Source organism: Varroa destructor, unplaced genomic scaffold (genome assembly GCF_002443255.2).
Source record: "Varroa destructor unplaced genomic scaffold, Vdes_3.0 BEIS01000002.1, whole genome shotgun sequence".
In the NCBI taxonomy this organism is placed as follows: domain Eukaryota; kingdom Metazoa; phylum Arthropoda; class Arachnida; order Mesostigmata; family Varroidae; genus Varroa; species Varroa destructor.
Genome location: NW_019211455.1, coordinates 39,146,628 through 39,173,581, shown reverse-complemented (window position 1 = coordinate 39,173,581; position 26,954 = coordinate 39,146,628). Strand labels below are relative to the sequence as shown.

General features: G+C 39.3%; 1 protein-coding gene across 6 annotated transcripts in view; it reads right to left on the bottom strand.

The window, feature by feature from the left end:
- The window catches only part of LOC111245921 (uncharacterized), a 32,558-nt gene extending 22,388 nt beyond the window's left edge, over window positions 1-10,170 (bottom strand). The window contains exons 1-3 of one of the 6 annotated variants that reach the window (XM_086978727.1): window positions 10,035-10,167; window positions 9,495-9,653; window positions 4,863-5,044 (exon numbers count right to left, since the gene is read on the bottom strand). In XM_086978727.1, coding sequence (XP_086834853.1) covers window positions 4,863-4,920 — 58 coding nt within the window. In that variant the 5' untranslated portion in view covers window positions 4,921-5,044; window positions 9,495-9,653; window positions 10,035-10,167. Of the gene's footprint in view, window positions 1-4,862; window positions 5,045-5,273; window positions 6,341-6,618; window positions 7,141-7,448; window positions 7,578-9,494; window positions 9,654-10,034 lie in introns of those variants that run through there. The other 5 variants (XM_022794928.2, XM_022794927.2, XM_022794932.2 and 2 more) reach the window with 5 other exon arrangements.
- Between the last annotated feature and the right edge of the window lie 16,784 nt (window positions 10,171-26,954).

Below are 26,954 nucleotides of genomic sequence, written 5' to 3'. Positions count from 1 at the left end.
ATATATATAAGACGTACCGGAAATTCCTCTACGTGTTATGTATTTATTACAAATTAGAAAATGTATCACGTAGTTTTTCGACTTTATATATTTCATGTAATGGTAGATGACAGTATGTCTACGACGAAGTGGGGTCGATATATTCCTTGGCATGTTAGAAAATTCAATATAAAACGACGCTATATTACACGCTACTTGTTATCATACGGGATTGCGTCCTTCTCTGCCACTCGTCTTCTTTACGTTTGTCCATTTTTACGCGTCTCTGAATCCACCTCTTTCAAAAACAAGTAATTATCTTACATTTGTTATTGCACCACACTATATCAGGCGACAAATAGGGGCGTCGTGGGTGCTAATGTAACATTAGCATTTTTGGCAGGAGCCATTCAGCTTTCCGAGGAAGAATCATGTTTAGCAAAAAGCTTCCACGACCAATTCTGGGGAACTGACCTTTACGGAAGCTTCAGATGCATTCCGAATGATTACGTATCAACACTTACAGACTGATGAAACCTCACTCTTTAGATAGCAAACATTCATGTTTACAATGAAAGACTTTATTTTTTGAATTGTGTTACTAGTGCAAGATAATTCTAAGTCAAGAACCATTAAAAACAAAATACGTTTTAGCACACGAAAACTCAGATACGCAAAATGAGGGTGTACGATGTAGACTGTCGATTGATCCTATTGAGATTTATCAGCTTGATCCTCGTGGATAGTTCGTTAACTCAAGCGCTTAACTACGGCCTATGTACCGCAAATATAAGCTCTAGGGTAAAATTATAGACCAGATGACGCCTATTACAACTGAGAACATTCTGGAATAGCTAAGTGCCAGTAACTACTAAATCTGCAGGTCTTAAAGTAAACTGATCATCCCTTTACATACAATTACCACTGGAGTCTGCCCTAGGACCATTGTTGTAGTGTGCAAGTAAATTTTAAAAAAGAAACTAACGTTTTTCGTGGCAAATGAAAAATGCATTCGAAAAATATGACTACCTAACCTAACCCTTTTTGCTCAAACCTACTATAATTTCTATCGCCTGCGATCAACAATATTATAATACGGTAAGCTGGTGCCGCTGAGCGAACTGACAGTGCAGCATAACTTGTGTCCGACGATATGAATTCATGAACATACATGACCCTCCTGGCTTGAAGTTTAGGGAAAAATTAGGTAGCGGCTAATAGCATAATATTATCATACGGGTGCGTGATGGCTGCTGACTAATATTACCATTCGTAGTGGTAAAAGAACCGCACGAATGGCTGGATAAAGTGATCCGGACCCGATCCTTCATCGTCGCCCAGCATATTCCATAGGTAAAACAGACAGATCACCATTTAGCCGTATCAGCTTATCGGCACCGTTATGTTTGATTCATACAGACAATATTACTATAAGCTCAATTTATGTTCGGCGATTCAGATAGGAAAATCGGTTACTATGGGACATAAACAAATACACCATGCTAATGACGTGTGAAGTTTTCATATCAGAATCACGACTTGGATCTATAGAAGGTAAAAAGGCATATAAATGCCGTAAAAAATAACATGGAAGTTTGTTATAGAACCATCAATTTACAAACGCGTACTGGCTATACACATTGGTGATACGCAAAAATGATATTTGAAAGATGCCGTGACGCGCCAAAAATAGACCGAAAACAATTTTTTTTAGTAGTGGAACTGATAAGGCGTACTTCTAGCCCTATTTATTTGATCAAGCATATTCTAGATATAGCGACATTGTGATCACTTTGCGAGGTACGCAATCTTCTTGCATGGCTTTCTAATACGATCTCATTATTTAGTCGTCCTTAGCTCCCTCTCTCACTCGGAAACAATTATATACTAATTAATGCAAGATTGTAAATCAATCACAGTTTGTATCAGAGCGCAGTGGATACGTATTTAAGCAGGCACCGAACGATCCACGTCGACCTCAACTATTACCAGCTGATGATAGTTGTGTTAAATGTTTTCCAGGCATCGTAGTCTAGGGGCAATTGAACCCTCTGCAACGGTCTCTACCATCATGTGCATATGTGTTTCCAGGTAATCTATATATGTATAAGTATAGGATCGATGTCGTATACCCTATGTCATCACGCTTACGTTCAGTCCGAAGACAGCGTTACGGCACATCGCGGAGCTTGAGGGTACAAACAGATGTGGCAAAGCGTGTGTTTTATTAGTAATAACCCTGTAAGGCCGAGTCAGCTTTGCGAAAGTCATTCACAGTGATTCTAACCAGAGCATGCAGACCCGAAAGGGTCTACTATAGTCCGCACAGAAAATTCACATTACAATACGTCTTTTGCAGCGGCTTATTACTTGGGGCTTATAGGGGGCGCATTGTTCACCGAACGAAATGGCCCTCGGCCGGGTTGAGTGTTCGACCAATTTGCAATACGTAATAATATTAATAACTCTTTTTCTGTTGTCAGGGTACACAGGAAACATAGATTGTGAGGTTATTTTGAGAACGTAACATTTCCTGAACTCTGCGAGATTTCCGAGTTTTTGTCCACAGGATTCTAGATCGATTCCAATAAGATTTACGAAGTGTACGTCGACGTTAGACACACCTATTAAAATCATGTTTCTAAATGTGACGCTGTCGTCTGCTTGAAGACGTCTAGAAAGTTTTGTTTTAATCAGGCTAGTACGTTCGAAAACACCCGCATACTGAAGTTCACCAGAAATGTTTTGAACGGAGAAGGAATTTGAGCTGTTAAAAACGAGGGTTAAAAGTTAAACAAATGTTCCAATGCCCATTAAATGTCGAGAGGTCGCAGGTTCAAAAAGAAAAATAATCACATATATACCGACAGTGAAAGATGTCTATTTACCACAATATATAATGCAGCATAATTAGCGGCGTAACAACAGTAACTGTGAAGTTCATTACTTTCTTATCAAAGTGGCTTGAAGTATAGTGTGCAATCTGAGCAATCTTCAAAGTCTCCCTAATTAGAAAAATTTAGCTTTGAATAATTCAAAGTCGCGTTTTAGCGTCAGCCCCGATGTCTAATGCTTATATATATATATATATATCCTAGGACTAGAAAAGATTATACAACACAGTATGTTGAATACTGCACAGTTTGATCTACTCATTGGAGATTAAAACTGTTGTTTAATACTGGAACCGAGTGAACAGCAGATTTTGTAACGAAGTACTTTCAAAACACAGAGAAGGAGGGCCAATATAGAACCAGCTGCGGTACGAAGAACTGGGTAAGTAGCCTCCTCGATTCATCTTCCCAATTCTAATTCGCCTTTTATTGGACCACTGCGCCCAATGGCCGACGATGCTGGGTCTTCGTCTCGTTTGCCAGCGGACTCGCGCAAATCTTACGTATTGATAGGAGAGCTTCAGGGAAGATTTTGCAACCCTTTCGATTTTCTAATCCATCCTGTTCAAGTCTAGCGGAAAATAGTGATGAATGATTGAGGTCCGTCTTATCAGTCGTGAAAACGTGGCATGAACCTTCTCTAACTTGTATTTGTCTTTCGAGCAAAAAATCATTGTAAAGTTGCCGCTTGACTAAAACTGTTTATATCGTAGAAATAAAGCGTCTTCAGTTTATCTGACACTTAGCGATAAAGCTAATTCTTTTTGAAATCAACTTGTCTACTGATAACAAAAAGCACAAATTCAACAACAGCGTGACGCCTAACGGTAGTATAGGGCGTATTTCAATTTTTTTGCGGCCGAAAAGATTTTCGTAGAACTAACCTGAAAAATCAAACAAGCTATGCCCCAAGCCGCTTTTTTATTTTTATCATGTATGGAATTCGCTTTAAAATATTAGTAAACGTCTTAAAGAGCTGTATTTGATGATGCCGACGTTACGCGTTCTACGATTGCCCATCGTCTTCTCAGGTAACCTTCTGAGATATCTAAACGTTTTATTTCTCGTTCGCTCTTGTATTGTAGTTTAGTAATTATGAATTGCAGCAAGACCATAAAAACAGCTGCCAGCCTGCAAACGGACACGCGCGTTTTGTCAACGGACACGTCAAAGCATTGTACGAAAGCCTTTTTTGATAAAGGATTCCTGCTTTTGTTTGCAAGGTGCAGCACACTTGTTCCTAACTAGTTCGTGTTAGAAATTTATTATAGATTAACTTAAAGTTAAAAAAAAAAAACACTGCTGTACACCTAACCGGCAACATGCATCGCAAACAGCGCGCTATAGAATAGAGCATAAGGTAAAAATATAAATAAATAAATAAATATAAATATAAATAAAAAAAAAATAAATAAAAATAAAAATAAAATAATAGCATATATATATATATATATTCTCTGTGTATTGTTGAATTTGGCCGTTCTAATTGTTCCATTATGTAAGAGAAGTTCCAAAACATTCTATGCTGTGCAAACGTTTCTTTTTACGTTGATCTGTAGTTACTCAGTGCCGTAGAAACGATGTGTCTAGGACGTGAAGATCCTAACAGATGCAAATGGAACTTATGGAGAACCCCTGACCCGAAACTGGGCCGTAATGGTGTTTGAGGCACATTGAAATGATAAACATCAATAGTGACTATATTTATATTAAGCTATTTAGAGTTATGTTATGGCAGCTGATAATTCAACCCATAGAATATATGTGACAAATAGAAAAATAGTAAAGGTCTATTTATTTAGCCTTCGATCAAGTAGTCTAAAAAATAGAAATGCTGTAATTTAATAAATGACTAACTGTGAAATTACAAAGTGGCACTCTTCGTGCCACAAAGCTGGCTAGTTTGTTTTGATTTCATAATAATTGCTCTCGTGTTATTCAAATACGAAGCCTATTTCTGTGTGCCAGTGAGTTCAAGCTAATACGTACCTTTCTCGTTGTCTTCTTTTGGTATGCACACCACAAACCACATTGCTCCACCGCCCATTGTGCAGGTCTTCCTGGGGGAGATCTTCAATGATAGTTTTGCGAAGGCCCCAATGAAGTTTGACACCGAAGTTGCTCTGTTTCAGGAAGTGATGGAATCGCTTCCCAAACGTCCGCGCGATGCCCTGAAAATGGTCGTCAGTCGAAAAACCTTTTATATAAGCTCAAAGTTTTCACAAATAAAGTTGAAGATACAGCAACACATAGCACAACCACTAATTTTAGCTTTTCGAACAAAATCAAGGAGTTGATCGTATCGATATTTTCGTCTTATATGCTTGTTTTTCACGCATTCACTGGATCTGTTCTGCATTATAAAGCGTACACAAATTTCACGACTCATTAAAATATTACCTACGAGGAGACGGGGCACGCAAGGCATAGAGCGTTCCCAGCAAGTCTTCTTAAAAGCTTTAGACGCTGTCAGTCTGCAGATGTTCAGCGGTACCTTCTGTTGCAGCGGATCACGCAAAGATAGACGGTTATTTTGTTTTATGAACTACAGCCAGTAGAATCCAAAAGGAACAGAATGAAACTGAAACGTATTTCGGCTGCGGACGGGCGGTGGTGGGATCAAACGATGAGTAGCAATGATACTACGATACGTGTGGGTTCGCGCGCCTAGTGGCATCAGAAACAACATATATATGTATATGTACATATATGTATATGTATGTATATATATGTATATATATATATCCATACAGACAGAGCAGACAGAAAGGAGTGCGTTGTAGTTCGTAGGCGAGAAGGTTATATCGGTGCGACTAAGACGACAGTGCTGCAGTACGCTATGTTGTAGTGTGGGGTAGAACGTCCAATGTAGTGTTGGTTTTACTGGCTGGTAAACGGCATCTGTGCAGTAAATACATTGTAGATGCGAAAGGTAAATAACCCCAGCTTGACGGTGATGGTAAGATAAGCGCAGATCAAGTCTCTCGTCTTGCGCTGTATGTTTGTCTCTATCTAAACGGTAGCTCGACGCGATCGATGGGCCCAGATAAAATGGTTAGGCCTTTCTATCGCTCTCTTAAAGCCGTAAGTGTCTGTGGCACTCGTTAATTCAACGGATTTGGGTAACATGAGCGGATACAATGATTAATGACGATAGTTAAGGTGGCAACGTGACTTGCTAACTTCATTACGTCCTTTTTACTAAGCTACATCGACAATAGAGGCAGCTCCTCTATTAATCCGGCAGTGAAATAGAAAGGGAACATCTCGCGGTTTGAAGTGGCCTGCACTTGTAGAAACTGTGGCCAAGTTACGCCCTGACGTCAGTAGACGTAGACATGCCTTGAACTCAGTTCAGTCGCCCATTGAGAAGGTGTTCCTTATTATGAGACGATGAAAAGGATAGATGGATGAGTGGGTGGGCAGCATGTGCCAAGCCGATAGCGAACGTACTTTTCATGAGTTTCCTGTTTAAACATTGTCAAATACGAACAGTCATATACAACTGTTGAATTTAGCTAGGAGCTCATTGAAATGGAAAGCAAGTTAATAATCTCGCACTGTTTTAGTACTGAAGACTTGGGTTGATGAGCTCTAACGTCACTAGTGCAAATACTTGTTGTTTATAATGTATTAATTATTAAGTATGAGAAAATTCTGTCAAAAATAGCCAAACATTTTGATATTTTATAGCTATTAAATTTTATAATATAAGATGTAGAACTTCACTTCGATAAGAAACAACCTGATTCTACGACGGCTTGTTTGTTTAGGGAACTATTATAGTTCAATTAAATCGTATCCTTTCTAGGCTTGTTCTCCAGTAAGTGTTTCTACCGAACTCTGAACTGGACATGGGCAGCCCTATAGCCCACATTCGCTTCGTACAACATAGATTGCATAATGGAATTGCAGTAGAGGCAAACACTTTTCGAGTATTAACTTCCTAAAGCGTGATCCTCATGCAGGAAGCTGGCACGAATAGACCTGTCTTCGCATTAGGCCCAAATCCGATAACTATACGTAAATGTGGATCCTAAGTGTGTAACCTCATCGACGACCGGCGCAATATTAAGTTGGCTCACGCGATCAACGGAAAACACCGTCTACTTTTGTATAATGCTGTAACTTTAGCTTTGCTTCGTACGATGATCGTTTTGAATGTTTACGTTGTAACATAGTTTGGGGTATGAGTTTAACGGCCTCAAGACACAATGTACACACGTTTGTACACGTATTTTCGAAGCGATAACGCGGCAAATCGTAGCCTTTCGAGAAACAGTAAAGTGCTGTACTCTAAAATGATAGATACCATAGGCGAGATGCATTCTATTCTTTTCAATCCAACAGAGCACGACCGGTATTCACAAGAGGGTTTAGCTAACCCTCAGAACCAAATAGGTTAGGTGTAATTAATCTGCGGTAAACACAACTGGCTCCCACATCACACTGGTGTTAACAGAATATTTTCAAGACTTTCAAAGTTCTCCATCGATATCAATGGAATCCCTAGCGCTTGCAAATGAATAGAACAATCGTAAACGAAAGAATAGAACCGATATTTCCCGTACTCACAGTGGAGGACGGTGCTTGCGACAGGACAGCCTGTCACGGTACATAAGCTTCTGTCTTGCAATCACCAGTAGCATCACTACCGTCATAGCAATAGTTATCGTATGCTGCGTAATTTTTTTACTGATCCCACACAATTGGAATATAAAAGATGCGGTTTACGATATCTGCAGGGTGCTAGCTTAAGAACGTTTCTGCAACTGTGATCGATGTTGTTGTGATCGCCGGTACGACTAACTTCTTTATAAAAATATAAGTCATATAATTTGTACCATTGTAGAAAGTTCATAGTGCGTATACATATTTGGAAAAAGAGGGTTTTAACTGGTTTATTAGCTGAAAGGGACTGTTATTATCTTCGCTCATACAGCTATCACCTTCATGATCTACTATTGAAGTTTTTGGTCGCGGTATTTAATCTGTCACCGAGGCATCAATGTCTAATGACATAACGGTTTACCAAGTGCCATAAATGGAACGGAGATCGCAGTCTCTTAAGGAAAGGCCCGTCGAAACCAACAAATGCTTAAACACGAGATTGTCACGAAATACACTATTTTGTTGTTATAACAGATAACGAGTACCTTACCCTCACTCTCCAATCACCCCGTGTGACAACGCAATGCCACCCTCACTAGTATCAGCCGTCCTCCACTCCTCTTGGTCCTTCTCGGACCGCTACAACTGTTGCCCCATATAATACAAATGTGGAGGTGTGGTGTGCTTACAGTCTGCTGGAGACTGGTCATCGCCGTGTCATCATAGCATTTCATGTCGAGCTATTCTCAAAATGAATACTCAGACTACGGGCAAATTCCGCCACACGATACGTACCTCATAGCTAGGGCAGGCCATCGCTAGTCAAGGGCAGCTCATAGCGGACGATGGCTTCAAAAAGAGTGAGGAAGGTCTTGGCTTGAGAGAGCACTACACTGTCCCTGTAGCAGACTTCTAGCAAAACATAACATCACGTGGTATTTCGCCTTTCGATGACATTATTTTGATTGGCAGGTACGATTAGAACGGGAGTAGCGGGGTCGTAATTTGCAACATTTGGTTAAGTTTTCTTCTATTGACTATCATTACGAATACAGCTCCTTACTCGACGATTGCGTGCTATGAGTTAAAAACGTTGATGATCACTGCCATAACGTCGTTATGCCGCAAATGTCGGTGTCGTGATGCTGAAGAACGCATTTGAAGTTATGTCTGTGTTCTGCGCATTTTAGAACAGCGACTGATCGAAGTCAGGGTCGCGCTTTGATGCTGATACAGACTTCCGCATTTCAAAGGTCGCGTTTACCCTGCTACTGTTGGCTACAGATAAATACACAGGATATGTAAATAGCTACCCCGTGTTCTTGCCACTTAGACACTTGGAGAAAAAAAAAAGAAGGGCCTTCTTTCCGCGGCGTGGCCCCTAGACATCATTCGTTCACACTGATGTATACTATTAAATATAATACAAGTATTTTAGTTATATAATATAAATGTTTTAGTTTTTCGCATTGTAAAGATGTACAGCAGCTGCTTGAACGTGGCTCATTGCGGAGAGGGCGATGATTGCGCTTAAAACTAGCGCTAAAAATCACTGACCTAATGACCCTCTATGCTAGCTTCTGCTTATTTAACTCTAATGTATTTGCCCGTTTAGGTCTTTCATGTAACATAGCTGGATTTGGCATAGGGTCTCAAAAATGACAACGAATTTGGTATGTGATACATAGATGTTTATGTATGCATATATGGTGCATGCGTCATAAAGTAGCGTTTGATCATAAAACAATTGCGCACAAAATAAGTAGCACAAATCTTCTAGATAGCAACGTTTCAGTGTAGCGCGTATCGAAACGTTGATGTATTGGCCGTAGGTAGTTGTCGATGAAGGCTCAAAATAACTTCTACGGTTGCCATTTACTAGCTAGTTAAAATTCAGAACAACCCACCGATCAGAATGTAGGACCAGTACGGTTTAAGGCCCACATATGATTAGTTATGGTGCCTACTGGCGTTTAGCGAATAACAAACTCAACGGTAGTAATCACTTACGTAGACGGGTTGTCAGGATAGAAGCAACGACCAAACAATTTCAGATTCGTAACATTAGGCCACAAGCGTTGTTTTGAACTTCGCTTGATCTTTGGATTCTGGCGTACGTCTCTTGTGTGCTCATATGCCTTTCTGGGGGTTAGGTCCCTTGGGTTTTTCCTTTTTTGTCACAAAAAGGTCAATTTTAATTTAGGATGTCGATCGCTTTGTAGATACTATCGGTTCACCGTTATTTCTCAATGAAACTACAACAATATATAAATGTCGATTTCGTATGACGGTCTCAATAGTCCGTACTCAAGGTCTATTCCTTTTCTAGATTCATGTATGCTAACTCAATAACTATATATAATGCAGTAATATACAAGTTGGATTAAGATGGCTTTGCGTGTTTTTGTGATCTTGAATGCTATTCGAAGTTATATCAACGATGTTTTTTTAGTTCGTTGAACGATCATTGTTTTTTGAAAACCTTCTATTAGCAGTTTTCTTTTTTTAAATTAATTTCACTTTCAATCAACTATTATTGAGGTTACGTACAGTTCGAGCGTCTGCGATGCTATGCGCGGTAGATCCTTCCTGGATGCTGACATGGATGTATGGCATTAAACCTTTGGGTTGTGAACCGAAGAAAAGATTAGGAGCAAGTACTCTCTGCACAAAGCGAACACGTTCCCTAATAAGAATAGGATCAATGGAACAATAAGCAGGATTATCTCTTAAGCACACGCTTTCGAACAACAAAAATAATCGGTTGCATTTACTTCAATTGATAATCTAAAAAAGTACATGTTGACCTAGATGCATCTTTGCTGATGACCTAAAAGTCTAGGAATTGTAGCAACGCGATGGCTCTATTGTGAGAAAGCTATGTTGACTACAACTAATACCCCTACATAATATAGGCCATTAACGCTGTTACTATTTGGCTGCATTAGACTATAGGAATTTTTTTTTTTCCTATAGGAGGATTTTTTTTTTCTTTTTTTTTATTGAAAAGACTGTTTAGACTGAAATGCTCGGAGCTATTAGTTCGATTTCCATTCAACCAGTATTTTCTTTTTTGCTTGCTTTGCTTGAGTGTTAAGTAAACCCCACCACAACCTCGTAATTAGCTGGTGATAACTAAAAGTGTACGTTTCATCAAAGATTTTCATGGAGAAGTGATACAAGTATACGTATTTAGGCAAAGAATCTAAATAGTCCAATGCCTTTCACGGAACATGCGCGTAAATTGTGGAGCCGCCATATGAGAGTGGGCTTTCAATATTTAGAGACAAGAAATAGACATATATGAAAGGAAACACAAGAAGTAGGTGTTTCTGAGCTCGGATTTACGCCGGATACGAATCATGATGCACTCAATGTAACCATGAATGTATTGACAGCTGAAAAGTGGAGCTAACCGCAATTTTGGCGATAAGCAGGAATCTAATTGAGGTCGGTGAACAGTGTGTTATTTCCATTCATCTCCTGCGATATTGAGCTTCTGCCTATCAGAAAGGGCCATAAGAATAATGAACCTTTTTCGGTGGTTGGGTAATAAATTTTCTTAAGGCTGACTACTAACAAAGAAACAGCTAACTGAAGGGTAACCAGATGGCGCTATCCGATGCGGTCTATTTCTGTTACATTCGTATGCGTATGAGGGGCGTATATCACCCGCAAGAGGTGACAGTAGCGAAATGAGGGGAGTAACAATCATGAATGAATCTTTATAGCTAATATCCGCAGGATTACACGCTTATAAAGTGATTCTCATTATCTCAATAGTGCTTACCTACTTAAATTGCTATTGCGTATTCACCTGTAATACTTACAATAATGCATGCACGATCCGCTATAGATTTATCTGTCTGCGAGATGGGGTGGGTCGCAGTGTTGGGCCTCGAAACCAGAAGGTTTTCGGTATAAATCCCGTTGTTGGCATGTTAACTGACGCGGTCTTGAGCTTCCAAAATTTATTGATAAAGTAAAACATTATAATAGAAACATTGAACGCAAGCGGTATCAACCATGTTATTAAATTAAAGGTCTCGTGTTTAATGTTCCTATGGCAACCAAAGCAAATGCAGACTAGAGCAATTTGTTTACAGGACGTTAGCCAACAATTTACTTAAATTTAGCTAAACATGTTCATATTGTCATACAGTCACATAATGAATTAAGGTGTTCGTACCGTGAATCGAACGCGTAAGTATGAGAACGATTTTACGGTGTTTGGACCGAAAAGTTCAGTTGGTTGTTTTGACGTCCTATTTTAACGACCTTGACAGAAGTGTCATAGTCAGATAGGTTTTCTTCGTTCGAATAGGTCAATTCCAGATGGTTTAAATGGAGTAAATATCTATAGTATTAAAACAGGTCTGGGAGATCATTGGCACATACCGGAATATATGGTAAATAACGGGCTGGCTACAGCTTAGTCATGCTATTCCACGATAAGTGTAGGGAAGTTATTGGGAGTTAGAGCGGAACTTAAAATGCGCACTATTTATCCAGTGGCCTCTGCTATTGTAAACAACGAGCTGTCGAAACCATCAGTATTGCAACGCATCGATCTGGGAAATGCACCTTCCATTGTGAAAGGTGCTTCTTGCCCCACCCTCTACTCCCAGCCGGCCCCATTTCGACAGCGGCCTGCTGATTAGTAGTCACAGTCTTGCTACAAGTCAACGCCGTCAGCTAGTTTCAGTCATTGATTGACCTTCTTTCTTAATTTAGCACCGGCATTTCCAACGCTCTTTCCTTTATGTTTACTAATTCGTGTCCGTTGGGAGAGCAGAATGTACAGCACCAGCTGAGCGGCGGTACCTTTCCTCTGCTTGGGATTTATTTGGCCGTGACCGAAACGAAATCGTATGCAACGCACGGCGCTCGTTCGGCTTCCCTTGTACATCGTTCAGTGCGAGAATCTGCCCGGGCTTGTGCCGAGGTGAAACGACAAATGGAGAAACTCTGGTACATGTCCAAACAGGGAATGGAGAGAAAGGAAAACGAAAGGGGGAGAAGAGGCACATAAAGAAAAGACAACAATTGTGCTAAAAGGGTATTAGCAATACAAAGCCGGTGTGCCACCTCAAGTGTCCAAATCCCAATTGTCTTCAAAGGAAGTAACGGCTTTCGAATTTAACATACCATCGTTGGTTTTTCTTATTTTTTTCCTTTTTTTTTTCTTCCTATATTTTGCGAGCTTAGTTGTTGAAATAAATCTCGGCTTTGCTTTTTCCTTTTCTTGAGTTTTTCTAATTGCGTAAGTCTTTTCCCCTTTAAGATACGTATTGAGCGTTGGAAGAGGAAAGGCCACAGGGGGGCTAGATCTGATAAACAGCTACAGGAATTAAGGTAAAACAGACATCGAGCTCTCTTGCAAAGTAACACAATACCCGTAGAACCTAGTGCAGTAGTAAGCAGGTGAAGCATCGTAGTAAAGAACCCACGGCCTATAGACAGCTATACCTAGTTTTCTTCAACTCCTCCATAATGATAGTACCACTCGGCATTGATAACTCGGCAACACTTCAATAGTTGAAGAAGATAGTAAGAATAAGTGTGCTTTTCATTTGAACTTTGCAGCTTGCTTGGGTCTAAATTGGTCTTCGAAGCGATAATCGGACGATTGTGTTTTTGACTTCACGGTATACCCGCACATCTACGTTTCGTTCCCCGTGATGACACTTTGAAGCAAATGTAACTTTTTTTTAGACGCAATGAGGTTCTTTCGCCACAGTTGTTAGCGGTTGTCTGCAATAATTTACACAATCTTTACGTCTTTGATGGTTCTTTCAAAATCGTTCTATATGATTCATTTGAAATCTCTTACTCCTGCATAAACTCCCTGAGTATAATTCGGCGAATCTCTAATAAAAATTGTTCTACCTCTTGCATGCCTCGCACTAGATGTAACAAGTCGCCCAGAACAAGAATCGTCATCGGTGTTTTCGCATCCCTCACGTAACAGCTGGTATCATATAAACACTGGGCACTGACTAATAGTCGAGTCCCGAAAAGCCCTTCGCAGCACTCCGGGGGCCCTTTTCCAGTATTTAGCTTCGTTCCTAATCGAGAACCTGATGCATGCCCTTTGGTACTTATTTCTTCTTTACGTTTTTAGTTACAAATAATTTACTTCGAGGTGTTCAAAAAGTATAGAATGCTCGCTTGCTCGTTCAAACGTTTTGATTTCTGGTCTGTATATATAAGATAAGATAGAGTTTTAGATGATCAAAGCTAAGCGTTTTACCGTTTCTTTTTTGCCTTAGTAGTAAACAAGTGCAAATATAGCTTACTTCTATACCATATTCGAACATGTTTTTTCTGCTGTATATCCTCGTTGCAAACAGTCGACTGCCGTTATGCATCTAGAGGATACTGAACTTTATTAGAAGTTAGAAGCTTCGGCTCGCCATAGACTGGATAAAGCGTTCAGGAAATTACAGCTCCTTTCGGACACTTAGCATGTCGCGCAGCGTCGAGTAACGTGTAGTCGCAACGACAAATTCTTCTAGAGAACCGTTATAGGAGCCAAGAAATGGTGTCTATATGTTGATATAAAGCAGACAAATGAAAGGGTACCTGCAAGGGATACGCTCAAATCCAGAGTTAGACTACGTATTCAGCCCAAAAAGACTATGATTTGCACTAGGTGGGAATGGACGCCTCCTGTAAATCGGGAAATGCTCTAGCAAAACGAGTAACAAGGATTTTTAAATGGCCTAGCTGCATCGATTGATTGCATTTTTACAAGAAGACATGTTCGATAGAGGGATCAATGTCAAACCCTATAATATATTGCATGGCAGAAAAAACCGTTGAAGCACCCTTGCACCCTGAAGATTCTTTGCGCCCAGCAAATGGTTCGGACCTCGTTCCGACGAATTGTCGTCTCCTCCAGTCACGAATAAATGAAACATGCAATCGTTTATTTGATAGCAAATAGGCTCCCAAAAACTGATTTATTTAGCAGCAGATTACTAGTTTGGACCAAAGTGACTAAATAAACCGGTCGACAACGCAGAAGGTCGCAACGAACAAATTTTCGTTTCTTACCTAGTATTTACGATTACCACTTAATCTTCATCGTTACCCAAGCAATAATGAAATGCCCTACGTTTGGACAATGTAGAAGAAGCTTCCAGTTCTGTGATAGCTTTGATGCTAATGTTTTTAATGCTATTCAGTAAAACCTATCGTTTTGAGAAAATTAACTCCATTGATAGCACAGTGGAAATACATGATGTGCAAGCTAGTAAGCTTCTCGAACAGATAATGACGAGTATGTGTTACTATATTCTAGATAAACTTCTGTAAAGCAATGAATCTATTGCTTTAAATCAAATAACACTGTTAGCGTATAGCGAAGTGATGCTTTGCTAATCTGATTTGCAGAAAAATAATAGGCCATCTATGCGATGCACCTTTGCTTACAGCCATAGCCTATAGAAGGACACGCTAGACTTTTCATTAGCCTATCATTTCGAAGTCTACTCACGAGTAAGAACAGATAAAGAAAAAGGCTTTATGAGGAGTCTAACATTTAATCATGAATGCCTCATGAATCATGTTAGGGTAGTATGATAGTTTGAGGCAAAATTATCTTAAAAAAAAAAGATTACATTCACACAAACTGTAGTTTTATTAGAGGAAACAAACATATTAACAGTACCTGAATTGTACGCTTGTATAAACATGCAGCCCACTATAAATTAGGTTATAATGGTAAGTTGACGGAGATCTGCTTCTTAGCATAAAAAATACAGATCTATGACTTGCCAATTGGTAGGTGTAGAAATAAATTCTCAACTTAGCTATAAGAGGGAGATGTCGCAAGAGCCTGAATGTGACCAGCAATTTGGTGTGGCATAGCGCCACTTATTCTAAGACTATTGAATCACTTGTTATTGTTTAGATTTAATAGCGATCACGTATCCATCTAAAAGAAGTTCTAAAAACGTCAGTTGAGAGGCTACATATTTTAGGCGGGTGTGTGCCTAAACAGACGGAGAAAAAGTAAAGGCTTGCATACGTGACGTTTATTTCGGGGTGATGATCCGCCATCCAAATACTTCCGGACGTTTCACGCCGGAGAACTTCAGACATTGTTATATTCTTAAAATTAAAAGAAATGTATTGATTAATTGCAAGTAATTCAAAATACGTCCCATAGGAAAGATGTAGTAGGCATGAAAAGTGGTTATTCATTAGCTCAATAAACAGTCGCACTGATCGTATCAAGTCGATAAAAATGTTTTTTTTTATATTTAATTATCAGTGAAGCTGAAACGTTTTCTATACTAATTCAAAGTACAAAATAGCATGAATTTACCTGCATGAAACCAAGGCCTTTATGGGAAGGAAGCTATCTTGTATGCTTGGCGGAACAAAAAAAAAGGTACTTTACCTAAACGCGTTTAATTTACGTGAAAGTGCTATTGCACTACACTTGAATCCCCTCTAATTAAATGGAATGCTTCAGTTGAAAAAAAAAGCAACGCTCACCGGTCACGCAGATGGTAAAGTTGTCCTTCATAACAAGAGAGCCTTGCGCAAGAAGAAGAGAAACCACTGTGGAGGTTAGGATTGAGAAGTACTACCACTTTTTTTCTTGGGAAATAAACCCCATTCGAGCTTTGAATATGAATAGGTATTATTAGCTGTGCGGTCACTTATCATCCGTTTATCAAATAATTACAGATGCGGCAAGAACTTAGGATCGAAGCGGAATAATAATATTCACCTATTTTATGAAACTCATTCAACACTTACCGACCCATTGCCATGCCCAGAACTGGCATCCGAGCTAATGCTCATTCTGTAGGTTTAGCTCACGGCCTATCGACAGTGTAAATATACAGATGTGTGTTGCTAGTCAGGCATAGCAAAAAAAAAATTTCCAGCTGCTCTGATGATGGTGGTACAATGCTGGCTGGTGACATCCAAATACCCAAACGGTAACATTTCTAATTCGGCCTATGTGTCGACAGAGTAATCGCGAATTCGACTTGATCTTCAGCCACAATCTTGTGAAAAATTATTCAGCCTTAAAATACGTTGGGGCCAAAGGAGTGGAATCTGTTTGGCCCCTGTTATTTAATGAGAATTTTCCCGACCCATTAAGATTAAACGCCTACTAATTGCAGCTAGTAAAATCACCCTGATTGATGACCACCCAAATTGAACCCGAATTATAAAAGCTACTCATTCATATTTATTACTAGGGCTATCTCAAGATCCGAGGGTTATATTCAAGGGTCCAAGATCAGGCGACTCAGCCAAATTTACGATATGATCGTCAACAAGCTTAAGCGATAAAGTATAACTCTTTGTTACTATTTTAAAACACGGAAAGTGACAAAAATTGATGCACGGTTTGCAAATCCCGAAAATTGTCGTGTTACCATAGGCTTCAACTAATTTTCAAATAACTAACTTGTAGAATTATTTCTATCAAAGTTAGTACTGATTAGGTAAGGAGGGAACATAGAGTTGAATTACAAGGTTCGAAATAAGAGGCATGTACAGAGTGGAATAACACAGGCTAGTACGTTAAAAACGTTGCGCATACGTAATACGTTAGTTTATGGCTATATAACTGGGCAAACGCCGAAAAACCGGCATAAATTGTTTTTTTATTAATAACAATTAACTAGCCTTTCTTAACCTAATACTGCAACATGTCTTAGCTCAGAAGCTGCATTTCACAACTATCCGTTTGTCTACGACGTTTGCAAGCGTCAAATTTATCTTGCAAACTGTAGAGACATACATGCCGATTTGTAGGTTAGGTCCGACTGTACATTATTGTTGCACGCACGGATACTGTGCAGATATTTTTATTCAGATCTAATTTGACTGATCGTGCATTGTTTCAGCTTCACGTTTACTAACAGGAAGCAACCTATGCCCCCTTGGGCAATAAACGTAGCTTCTCAAAAACCGGTTTAGGTCCATCCTTCGGTGCCGTCGATGTTACGTACCTGTTGGGGGCGTTGGTTTATTTATTCCGTAGATATTCGCTCATTGATCTAGCTAATAATGCTTTGAATATTCAAGCAAGCGTCACGGGCCATTTACTTTATTCCTGCGTGACATCATGGCCTACCGGATCAATTGGCCGTGACGGTCCACTATTCGCCATAATAAATCATTCTCAAAACTCTACTATAGCTTTAATTAGACTGCTGCTTAATTGAAGGACGCAAATTTTCGGTAGAAGGTCAGTATTACCTGTCAGCCGTTCCGCACAAGCAGGCGAAATCGCATTGTGGAGGTAGACTCATTCACCAGTGTAAGTTAGAAGGCATTAAATGCAATGGCGATAATGTTCTTTCTCACATCTGAGTTTTTCCTAACTTACATTGATCCAGACAAGCCTCTGCCATGGGAAAAGTAATTTTCTAATAGCAGCAATATAACTTGTAACGAAAGTTAGCCCACTTTCACCAGCATTCGATTCTCGTTCTCTGCAAGGGTTGAAATCTTAGATCGCTCGTATCCGTCCCGCCCTTCGGTCTACAATCCATTTCGCGGTAGAGATTAGATAAAAAAAAAATATTGACTACTCGTAATGCAATAGAATGCAGAAATGATTATATCGCAAAAAAGATACAATTTTTTCTGGGTACTGCTAGTCTACAAGGAAACTTTTCGCCCTACGATATGCCTACACCGCTCCGGTTTTTCCCTGTTACCGCTGTGTTTTTTTTTGCGTTGCTAGTTGTAACTTTTTAAAGTTACCTTCGTAAAAAACTAGCTGATATGTCGATTGTTTGTGGTCTCGTAAGTGTCGACTGAAAAAAAAAAAAACTGGCTTTCTAGTAAATATTTAAATAAAGACAATAGCAATAATCATGGGTGACGAATATTCACCGTCGATTTGTCCTACAGTCGCATTAGATAGACTACTCTGTAATTGTAAACGCTCCTATTATTGAAGACAGTTAGTATTACAATATTTGGATAAGCCTTATCGTACATAAATAGTAGACTTTAGACAAAAACGAAAGGATAGATTTCATTAACGGAGGCTCTAATCCCAGGGGAGCTAGGTTGAACTCGTATAGCGTCGTAAAATAAAAATTATAAACTCTCGATGCTGTCGAATTAGCTTATTAGAAATGCGAATACGAAAATTGTACTGTTCATCAGCAAGTTAATCAAGACGACTTGATTATAGAAAAAGTAAATGATCAACGTAAAGGAAAACTTTCCTTTTTGCCCATAATTCTAGATAATAAAGAATGGAACAGAAGCTATATGCAGTAAAGCTTTGTACTTTGATGAATCACCTTCTGAGTATCAGCTTTTTGTAGACGAGAAACGGCCTTGAGCACAGTGTCACAATGTAATCGCGAGCCCCCATTAGGCTTATCACCTGGATCATTTTAGAAAGCCAATTGAATGCTGTTATGGGTGGTGCACTATATCATAGGGGCACGTTTTAATCACCACATACTTGGAACTAAAATTTCCAAGTGGAGAACGAAGACACAATGAACACCTTTGCTTTTTCGGATTTCTGTATCAATTATGAAGTCACAGACGTACACGTTGTAAATGTATGCCCTCTGTTTGTCAGTGTCGCTCATCTAGGCCTCTAATGAAGGTTACACACGTCCTTGAACTTTTTTCCATCACTGACTTTTAGCTGACAGGCCTTGCTATCGTTGCTTTAGCATTACTTTAACAAACCTTTACATTAGGGGCCTTAGTACAAGTAATATGGAGGAGCCTAACAGCATAAGAGATTACTATTTATGTATACGTTGTCCTTTTTATTGGTTTTTCAGATTTTTACCAAGGAATGATCATGTGTCTACATCTAGGTCTGGGCTATTTCTGCGCTCCCTGTTCTCTTGATAGGCAAACACGTTTCCACTGAGCCATGCAGCAAAAATTGTAGAAATCTCTCTCTCTCTCTCTCTCTCTCTCTCTCTCTCTCTCTCTCTCTCTCTCTCTCTCTCTCTAAGAAACTGTCTAGAAATTGTTTGTTTAGAAGAACTACCAACGCAGTTGGCAAAAGCAAGTCAAAAGCGGCATCAGGTAATCGCTTACGGCCCAACGCCAAGCGCTGCCATCTTTTGCAGAAAGACATACAATACAATAAGTACTAAGAGTAAAGTAGGTAGTGTTTGACAAAAGATTACGACTCCCGGCAAGCGTCAAATGGTGAATCGTTTTAACAGGTTGTATGTATTTTTTGCTAAATTATGTAGATCTAGCAGGTTGTTTGACGAAAAAAAAAAAAAAAATTCTACCTATAATTATCGTTTCGGTTAGAAAAGCATCATATACGGCCTTAGGCAAATGGCTTATAGGGTTAGCAAAGCGAGCACGATCTCTTTGTTGTAGTATAATTATCACAATCGATTTCTTGAAACGACGAGCAGACGTCATCGACAAGGGCCGCGAGAGAGTGGAAGCCTGTTTGAGGAAGGTCTGTGGCAGGTTGTCCATTATTTTTAGTTTTACGTAGTTTAAAAGTAATTGCATCTGTAATTATTCAAATATAAAATCGTCTATCCGTACAAACAAATTGTAAGTGAACCCAGTTGGCTGAGTATATACGCTCTTAAAGTGTTTTGATTTAATGATCGCGTTTAACATTACTTGGGCATTGGATAGCCATTTGATCCCTATGCCCCGGCTCGGATTGTGAGACGTTTGTGCCTCATGTAATAGAGGAAACTTGGCAGTCCGTTGATGTCAACTGCGTTCTTCTCAAGCCTTTAACACCTGATCGATACGAGGTTTTTTCACATGCAAGATGCTGGCTTGACCTCGACATATCGTTAGCGTTTTATTAAGCTGTCGTACAAATAATGAATCTATCGTACGAACCACCTCAACCAAGAAAACGAACAAGATCATTGTGTGAGTGGAAATAGGTAATTCTTCATCGAACCCGCGAGGGCGATCTGATCTATTCTTACGGCACATAGGTACTCAAGCTTAGTGCTATCTTCGTCCGCTCACCTTCGGCCTTTGCGAGACCCAATTGCTTCTCGGGGAACTGAACGGGCGGCAGCAGCAGACGACCGCTTTTGAATGGCCAAAAATAATTAACGAGCAAACTAATTAATGGAAGTTAATTAGCAGAAGCGACGCCATGCTTCCACTCTGTTGCTCCTTTAGCCCCTTATCTCCCCCTCTCCATTTCGTTTTAGGCTCGGAAAAAGGTCGAAATTACAACACAATTACACAACTGCGTTACGGCTGCAGCAGAAGAAGACCAACAGCAATAACGATGACTCAAGAACGGTCGCAATCTCGAAGTCGGTACCTAGTACCCTTTTCAAGGCCATACTTTTTCCGACAGGGCAAATCTGAGCAAGCAACAACCTGACGGTACGTATTAACCGAGTGGGCATCCTTTGCCCACTTTTTTCTAATGAGAATCGACGGAGAGTTAGAGAGCAAATTCGCTCAAGTCACAAGCACCACTTTTTAACAAAAAAGACGTAGAAAGTTACAATTAACATTGCACTGAAGGTGGAAAATGGTTTTAGAGCTGAGTGAACATGATTGTCTCTAGATAATCGTAATTATTGTCAACACAATTGTAACCTAGTCAACGGTACCGATTTTCAATCCACACTCTGTCTAACCCAACACGAACCTTGTTTATTTGCAAAAATAAGGCGCCATTCTCATATCAAAGTTATATGAGGACGCGTATTTTATAATCTTCTAAGTATTCATGCATTCGGGTACAAACTGTCTTTTTTCAAATTGGTCAGGAATGTCTACCGATTTTGGGGATTGATCCACAGACGGCTTCCAACTGGCGTTAGGGCCTGTGAAGCACAGAACGTATTTGGTGTAAGCAATTCTGACGAAAAGTCAATAGAGAATTTTTATGCGCTCAATATATGAAGTGTCCTCCTGCTGCCACAACGTTCACATTATAATTTCGGTGTATTTGAATTTTTGTATGTTCTAATAAAAGACATATTGTCGTTCTTGCGTCTGAACGAAGCCAGGCCAGCAAAAACCGCGAAGGCAAAGCGATGCACATAATCATTTTTTCGAAAATCTACTTGATAAAATTCAGACAATTTCTCATCGTTCTATGTTTATGTGCCTCACATTGAAGCTTCTTATTCTTTCCACAGCAGTAGGCTCACACCTATTTTTGGGCAGTAAAGGCAAAAACATTCGGGCAAAATGAGCTGTTCCCTTTGGGCATTAATGCCCATCTCGATGTTTTTCCGTCTAAATTCGACGAAGAACACATTGTACCAGCAGAGCGTATCGATATTAACTCTTATTTTATGCTCAACTGAAAACTTCTCGAGGAGACACGCTTGTGGCAAGCTGTCTGCTATCCCTAGTCCAGATCGCTTGTTGACAGCTGAAGCTTTCGTTCACGATAAAAGGAAAAATCTTGCCAACTTACTAAGAGCAATAGCAACGCAAAAACACGGCAAAAAAAATTACATTCAAATGATGAAAATTTTCCAAATGTCAGAAGAAAAACAGGTCTGAGGTTTTCTACTGTAGAAGGCAAACTTAATTCCAGCCTGTCTACAGCTTGCTATATAGAAGTATTAAGGCAAGTTTGGTAGGTCGAATGATGGGGCCTTCCGCGCGCAGAGAACGTTTTTAAACACAACATGCAAGTAAATAGATCGTTGCCTGCGGAAGGGTCTTCATGCCTAAGAAATGGGAAGAAGACAGTTCTTAATTACTGTCAGTCATTTCATTTCTATCCGTTGTCATTTCTATCGCGCATCCCTCGCTTATTCGACAGTGGATTACTTTGCTACATGATTATTATTATTATTATAAATATATGTTCTTTGTATAAAGAAGCCTTTATTTGCAGATTAAATGTCGTGTTTTGATCGAATAGATTTCATCCTAATTCCTTAATAGAAATTTACGGTAACGGATATAAAGTTTAAAAAAATTATACGCATAAATAAAATTTACCCCTAATCTTACGAATGAGCAGAAACGGCTCCATTACGTAGGACAATTCTCTCGTATTTTTCAAACAAATTTTTTTTTTCTTTTTTTTGCATGTCAATGCGTCAACCCTAAACGGTCTTAGCCATCGAATTTAAGCTCCGAAAAGTTTTCGAGTTCCTCCAGATCTTAGAAGTTCACAAAAAAAAATGGTCCAATCGAATGATCTAACAATGGATGTTGCAAACGAGTATGCTACAATCAGTGGCTCGAAATATGCCTTTGATCGAACGGCCAATAATTTATGATCGAGCGTTTGCATCTCAACTTCTAAGGATTCGCTCCTCTAGCAGCTCGTTATGATGATTCCGCCGACCGATAAGTTTTAGATATTGTTTCTTTAAATTTACGATTTTATCGAAAAATATCCACTGAAAGTGTGTAATGCATGTCCTACGTTCAGCTGCGATCCCTACAAAAGGATTGATTTGGCTTATTAATATGTTTTTTTTTTAACGTCGATTTCAGGTTGCCTAGTGTATGGGCCGCTAATTTTTTGACGTCTGACGGAAAAGTTCGTCTGCTCTTTTCGGTAAACAATGACTACAGCGACAATCGCGAGATCACAATACGCAATAAACCCATTTAATACAATAGTAGTTTAATAATAATTTGGATTTAACCGAATCAGCGTAAAAGCGCGCAACCTAACCTCCTAGTATCAGCCCATTTCAGAAGTTGAATCATATGATTCGCATATATTATATAACTGTTTTAATTAAAATAAAATAAAACTCTCTTTTATGTATAACTGATACTATACTAAGAAAAACAGAGATTTCAGCAACGTTAAAAGTCAACTGGAACTGGGATAATTCGTTTAATATAATTATGGGGAGTTAGAAGAGGAGCCGGTTAGGCCGGTGATTTGGCCTTGCGTATTTGGAAACACAGGTTATTATTTTTTGCAATTGCAATACGAGCATCTGTATAAGCGTTCTGAGATACACGCATGAGAGCGCCATCTTCCACAAAACTGGATAAAGGTTTCAGATCGTTTTTGATTTTGATTGGCCTTTCAATTTAAATAGTCTCAGTATTTTATTTATTTATCAATGTATAATAGTCAATAATAGTTGCACGCAAATAAGATGAGCAAGTGTAAAGGTATCGTTGTTTTTTTTCCTTTGTCAGAGCTCTGAAATGAGTATTTGCATGCCTAATTTACCAATATACATTGTACTAATCCATACATCTCACGAAAAAATCACATGGGCACATTGTGGAGAATTGAGATTTCCCTCCAGCGTATGTTTAATAGACAACAAGGCTATTATCACACCTAAAAGATAATGCTCTATATATATATATACAGGAAGGTCAAGGGCAACACCATCAGGGGGATTTTCTAACGTGCCCCCACGTATTTTTTTAAATATAAAAACGAACCAGACAGCTTGAGTACATCTTTTGAATCAATTGAACTGAATATATGCAGTGTACTTTTTTCCCTTCCCAGTGGAATAAAGTATATACATATATGGAGCAGAAGAGGAAAAAGACAAGCTTAATTAGCAGTAACCAATTGACTCGCTTCTGTTTTTCTAAATCTAGTTAAAAGTATTCGTTGTTTTTCATTTGAACTTTAAAATTATACTTTGTTTATTTTAAATATAAAATAGTATGGGGATAACGTTATAACCGATGACGTTTTAGAATACGATTAGTCGAGGTAGACTGCAATGCTGTATCAGTTCCATTTCTGCAAAAGTAGTAGAAAATAGGGCAAAAGAACCGGGCATCCGTTAAATTGAAATTCCTTTTTTTCTTTTTTTTTTTTTAGTTAAACCTATCAAGCAAGAGATCACTATTTTTAAAACTGATTTGAAAGAGCTGTCTGGAAAGCCCAAAGTCACCATCAGTCCTATTACTTTAGTTGATTTACCAAAAGAAAAAAAACAAGCCGAGTTCCGAAGTAGGAGAAAATGTTGAGCAGAAGCAAAATAGTTAGGAACGCAACTCGATAAATAGTCTAATTAATTTGATGTTTCGAGCTCTACGCTTGGGCATCCCGTCTATACGACAGGTATGATTCAGTAAGGAAATATTAGAGAGATAAGATTCCAGTGTGGCTGACCGTTGCCATCTTGTGAAGAGCGAGCTCCCATTGCTTACCTTTCATGAGCGTACTATTATTGCTAATAATATAAGTACTGTTTAATTTGAAAGGGACCAGTGGGTTCAACCAGCTAATTAGTAAATTTTATGCTATTTAAATGAACGCTTGTAAGTGGCACAGAGGGATCCGAGCATTGAGTGTTGCAGGTGGGTGCCTATATCGTTCTCGAAACTTGAAATTTGCTCAAGTTTAGTTCAATAAATTCGAATTAAAGTTTGAGCGTAAAGAAGAAATTTCATTAAGATATATGAATGAACGATGTCATTCATTATGCCTGTTGACAAGGAACCTATTCTATAGCCTGATAGCATTTACTTGAGATGTCAAAGTCAGACCTTTTACCACATCAGCTCATTAAGACGATTTAGATACCTCACAAAGAACCTCAAAATGGGTTGAGCAGAAACATTCAGAAGTGTCGCTACAATTGCTAGCTGTAAAAAACAAACCCATTTAAAATGAATATATAATAAATGTAGGGACGGAATTGCCTACATGAAAGCTGTTTAGAGGAAAACGGAACACGAAACTTGGCGCGAAATTTAAAAATAAATACCACCTCAAGAACGGAAGCGTAATTGAACAATAGTCTTTGTGTCATATCACAATTTACAAATATAATGCTATGTCATTGAACAAAACGTCTCTAGCACGTCTATATAGCTTCGGAATTAAATGCCCCTTACATTATATCTAGGACAGAATAATTTCCAAAGGGAAAAGGATCTTTGCGTTTCGACAACATCATGCTCCTCTAACTTTCGATCATGTCATTTCGTTAACTATATATATATATATATATATATATATATATATATATACTAAGGATCACTACACGCAATTAATTCCAACGTAGTAGACGCTAGCAGTTGTGAATGTAATTTCTCTCTGCGATGGCATAACAGATGCCGCCGCTGATGTCGCGACCGTAAAGGGATCGGCACGCGACACCGCATAAGATAGCCGCAGTTAGCAGTATTACCGGTAGTGACATCTTCTTTTAGCATCTGTCATGGCTTCAATCTCGTCTGGGCTGGAAATGGCGTTCTTGCTTCGACGGTCGAACGACGATGCATGATAGTCAGATTGTCACCTATTTTGAAGTGAAGCCAGGATGCGGCCTAGCAGCTGAGTCAGTGCTTGCCTTCGCCGTAATGGAAGACAGTACAACTATGCGGTTCGAAACGAAGGACGGGGCATCGTCAGTGTTATTCAGAACGTGAATATTTAGTAGAGGATTATATACGATCGTACACAGTCGATTGACGCCACTACTCGATCGTAGCGTCGGAACAGCGAAGAAGCGGTAGTGTCAAACGAATGGTCATACCACTGTGCATTAGAACGATTAAATGCAGACAAAGGAAGTAGAACGCCTATCTATACAAAGTTACATATTGGCTTGGCAAGCAATAGACAACGATTGTGCCCGTCGTCAATCAAATCCATGTAGTGGCTAGAGGGAGTCCTTCCGAAAGACTGGATTCACGACGACGAGTTTCATTAGATATCGTGTCCGATATGAGAGCCGAGTTCGTCTCTTATCGTCATGTATCGACCACAAGATAGCTGCTTTTCATGCGCAGTATTCTATTGATCGATACAATCAGTTGCGGTGTGGGGCAAAATTTAAACATGTGTCAAAACGTATATCATATAGGTAATAGCGGCAAAGCAAGTGATTTAAACGAACAGTGTTCTAATTGAAATCCTTTGCAACGTGAATACACCTAATTTCAACTAAGCGCGTTCCCCTGTACGAACTCAACGGGTATCATGGGTAGTTCCATTGAACGAACGATATATTCCTTCTATTGCGGCATCTAGAAAACTGTGTTCGAAGTGCCGTTATTCGTGATACTAGCACGGTTCGGGCTGTAGCTCATGCTTCGATACAGCCTTCGTTCACGCGTAAAACTCAAACATCCCTCGATTAGCTTGCCGATAGTTAACATAGATGCGGGCCTAACCAATTACGGCCTTCTAAATGATACTACCGGCTCACTGCCAAAAATACACGAAAAAAATTGCGGAAATAGCTAGTGCTTGCACCATTGGCTTCGATAGATGTCTTTCTGCGACACTCTGCTTGCTAAGGGGGAGAAATCATAGAGACATTAAAATCTACTTTTTTTCCCCGTAGTCTAGGTAGATAACTAAGACTTTCTCCTGTACGTAGAGTTCCCGAACGAACTAAAAAACATATGCCAATGCTAGCTTTTTTGCCTTATCAGCATCAAAAGCTCTTCACTACGAGCCTATAAGTGGAAGTTATACTGTAATTTAGTAAATAGTCGACGGGCTAATATCTTACCAACTGGAAGCACTTCGACTTTTCGGGCGCTACTACGACTTCACCAGCTTTGCTATTA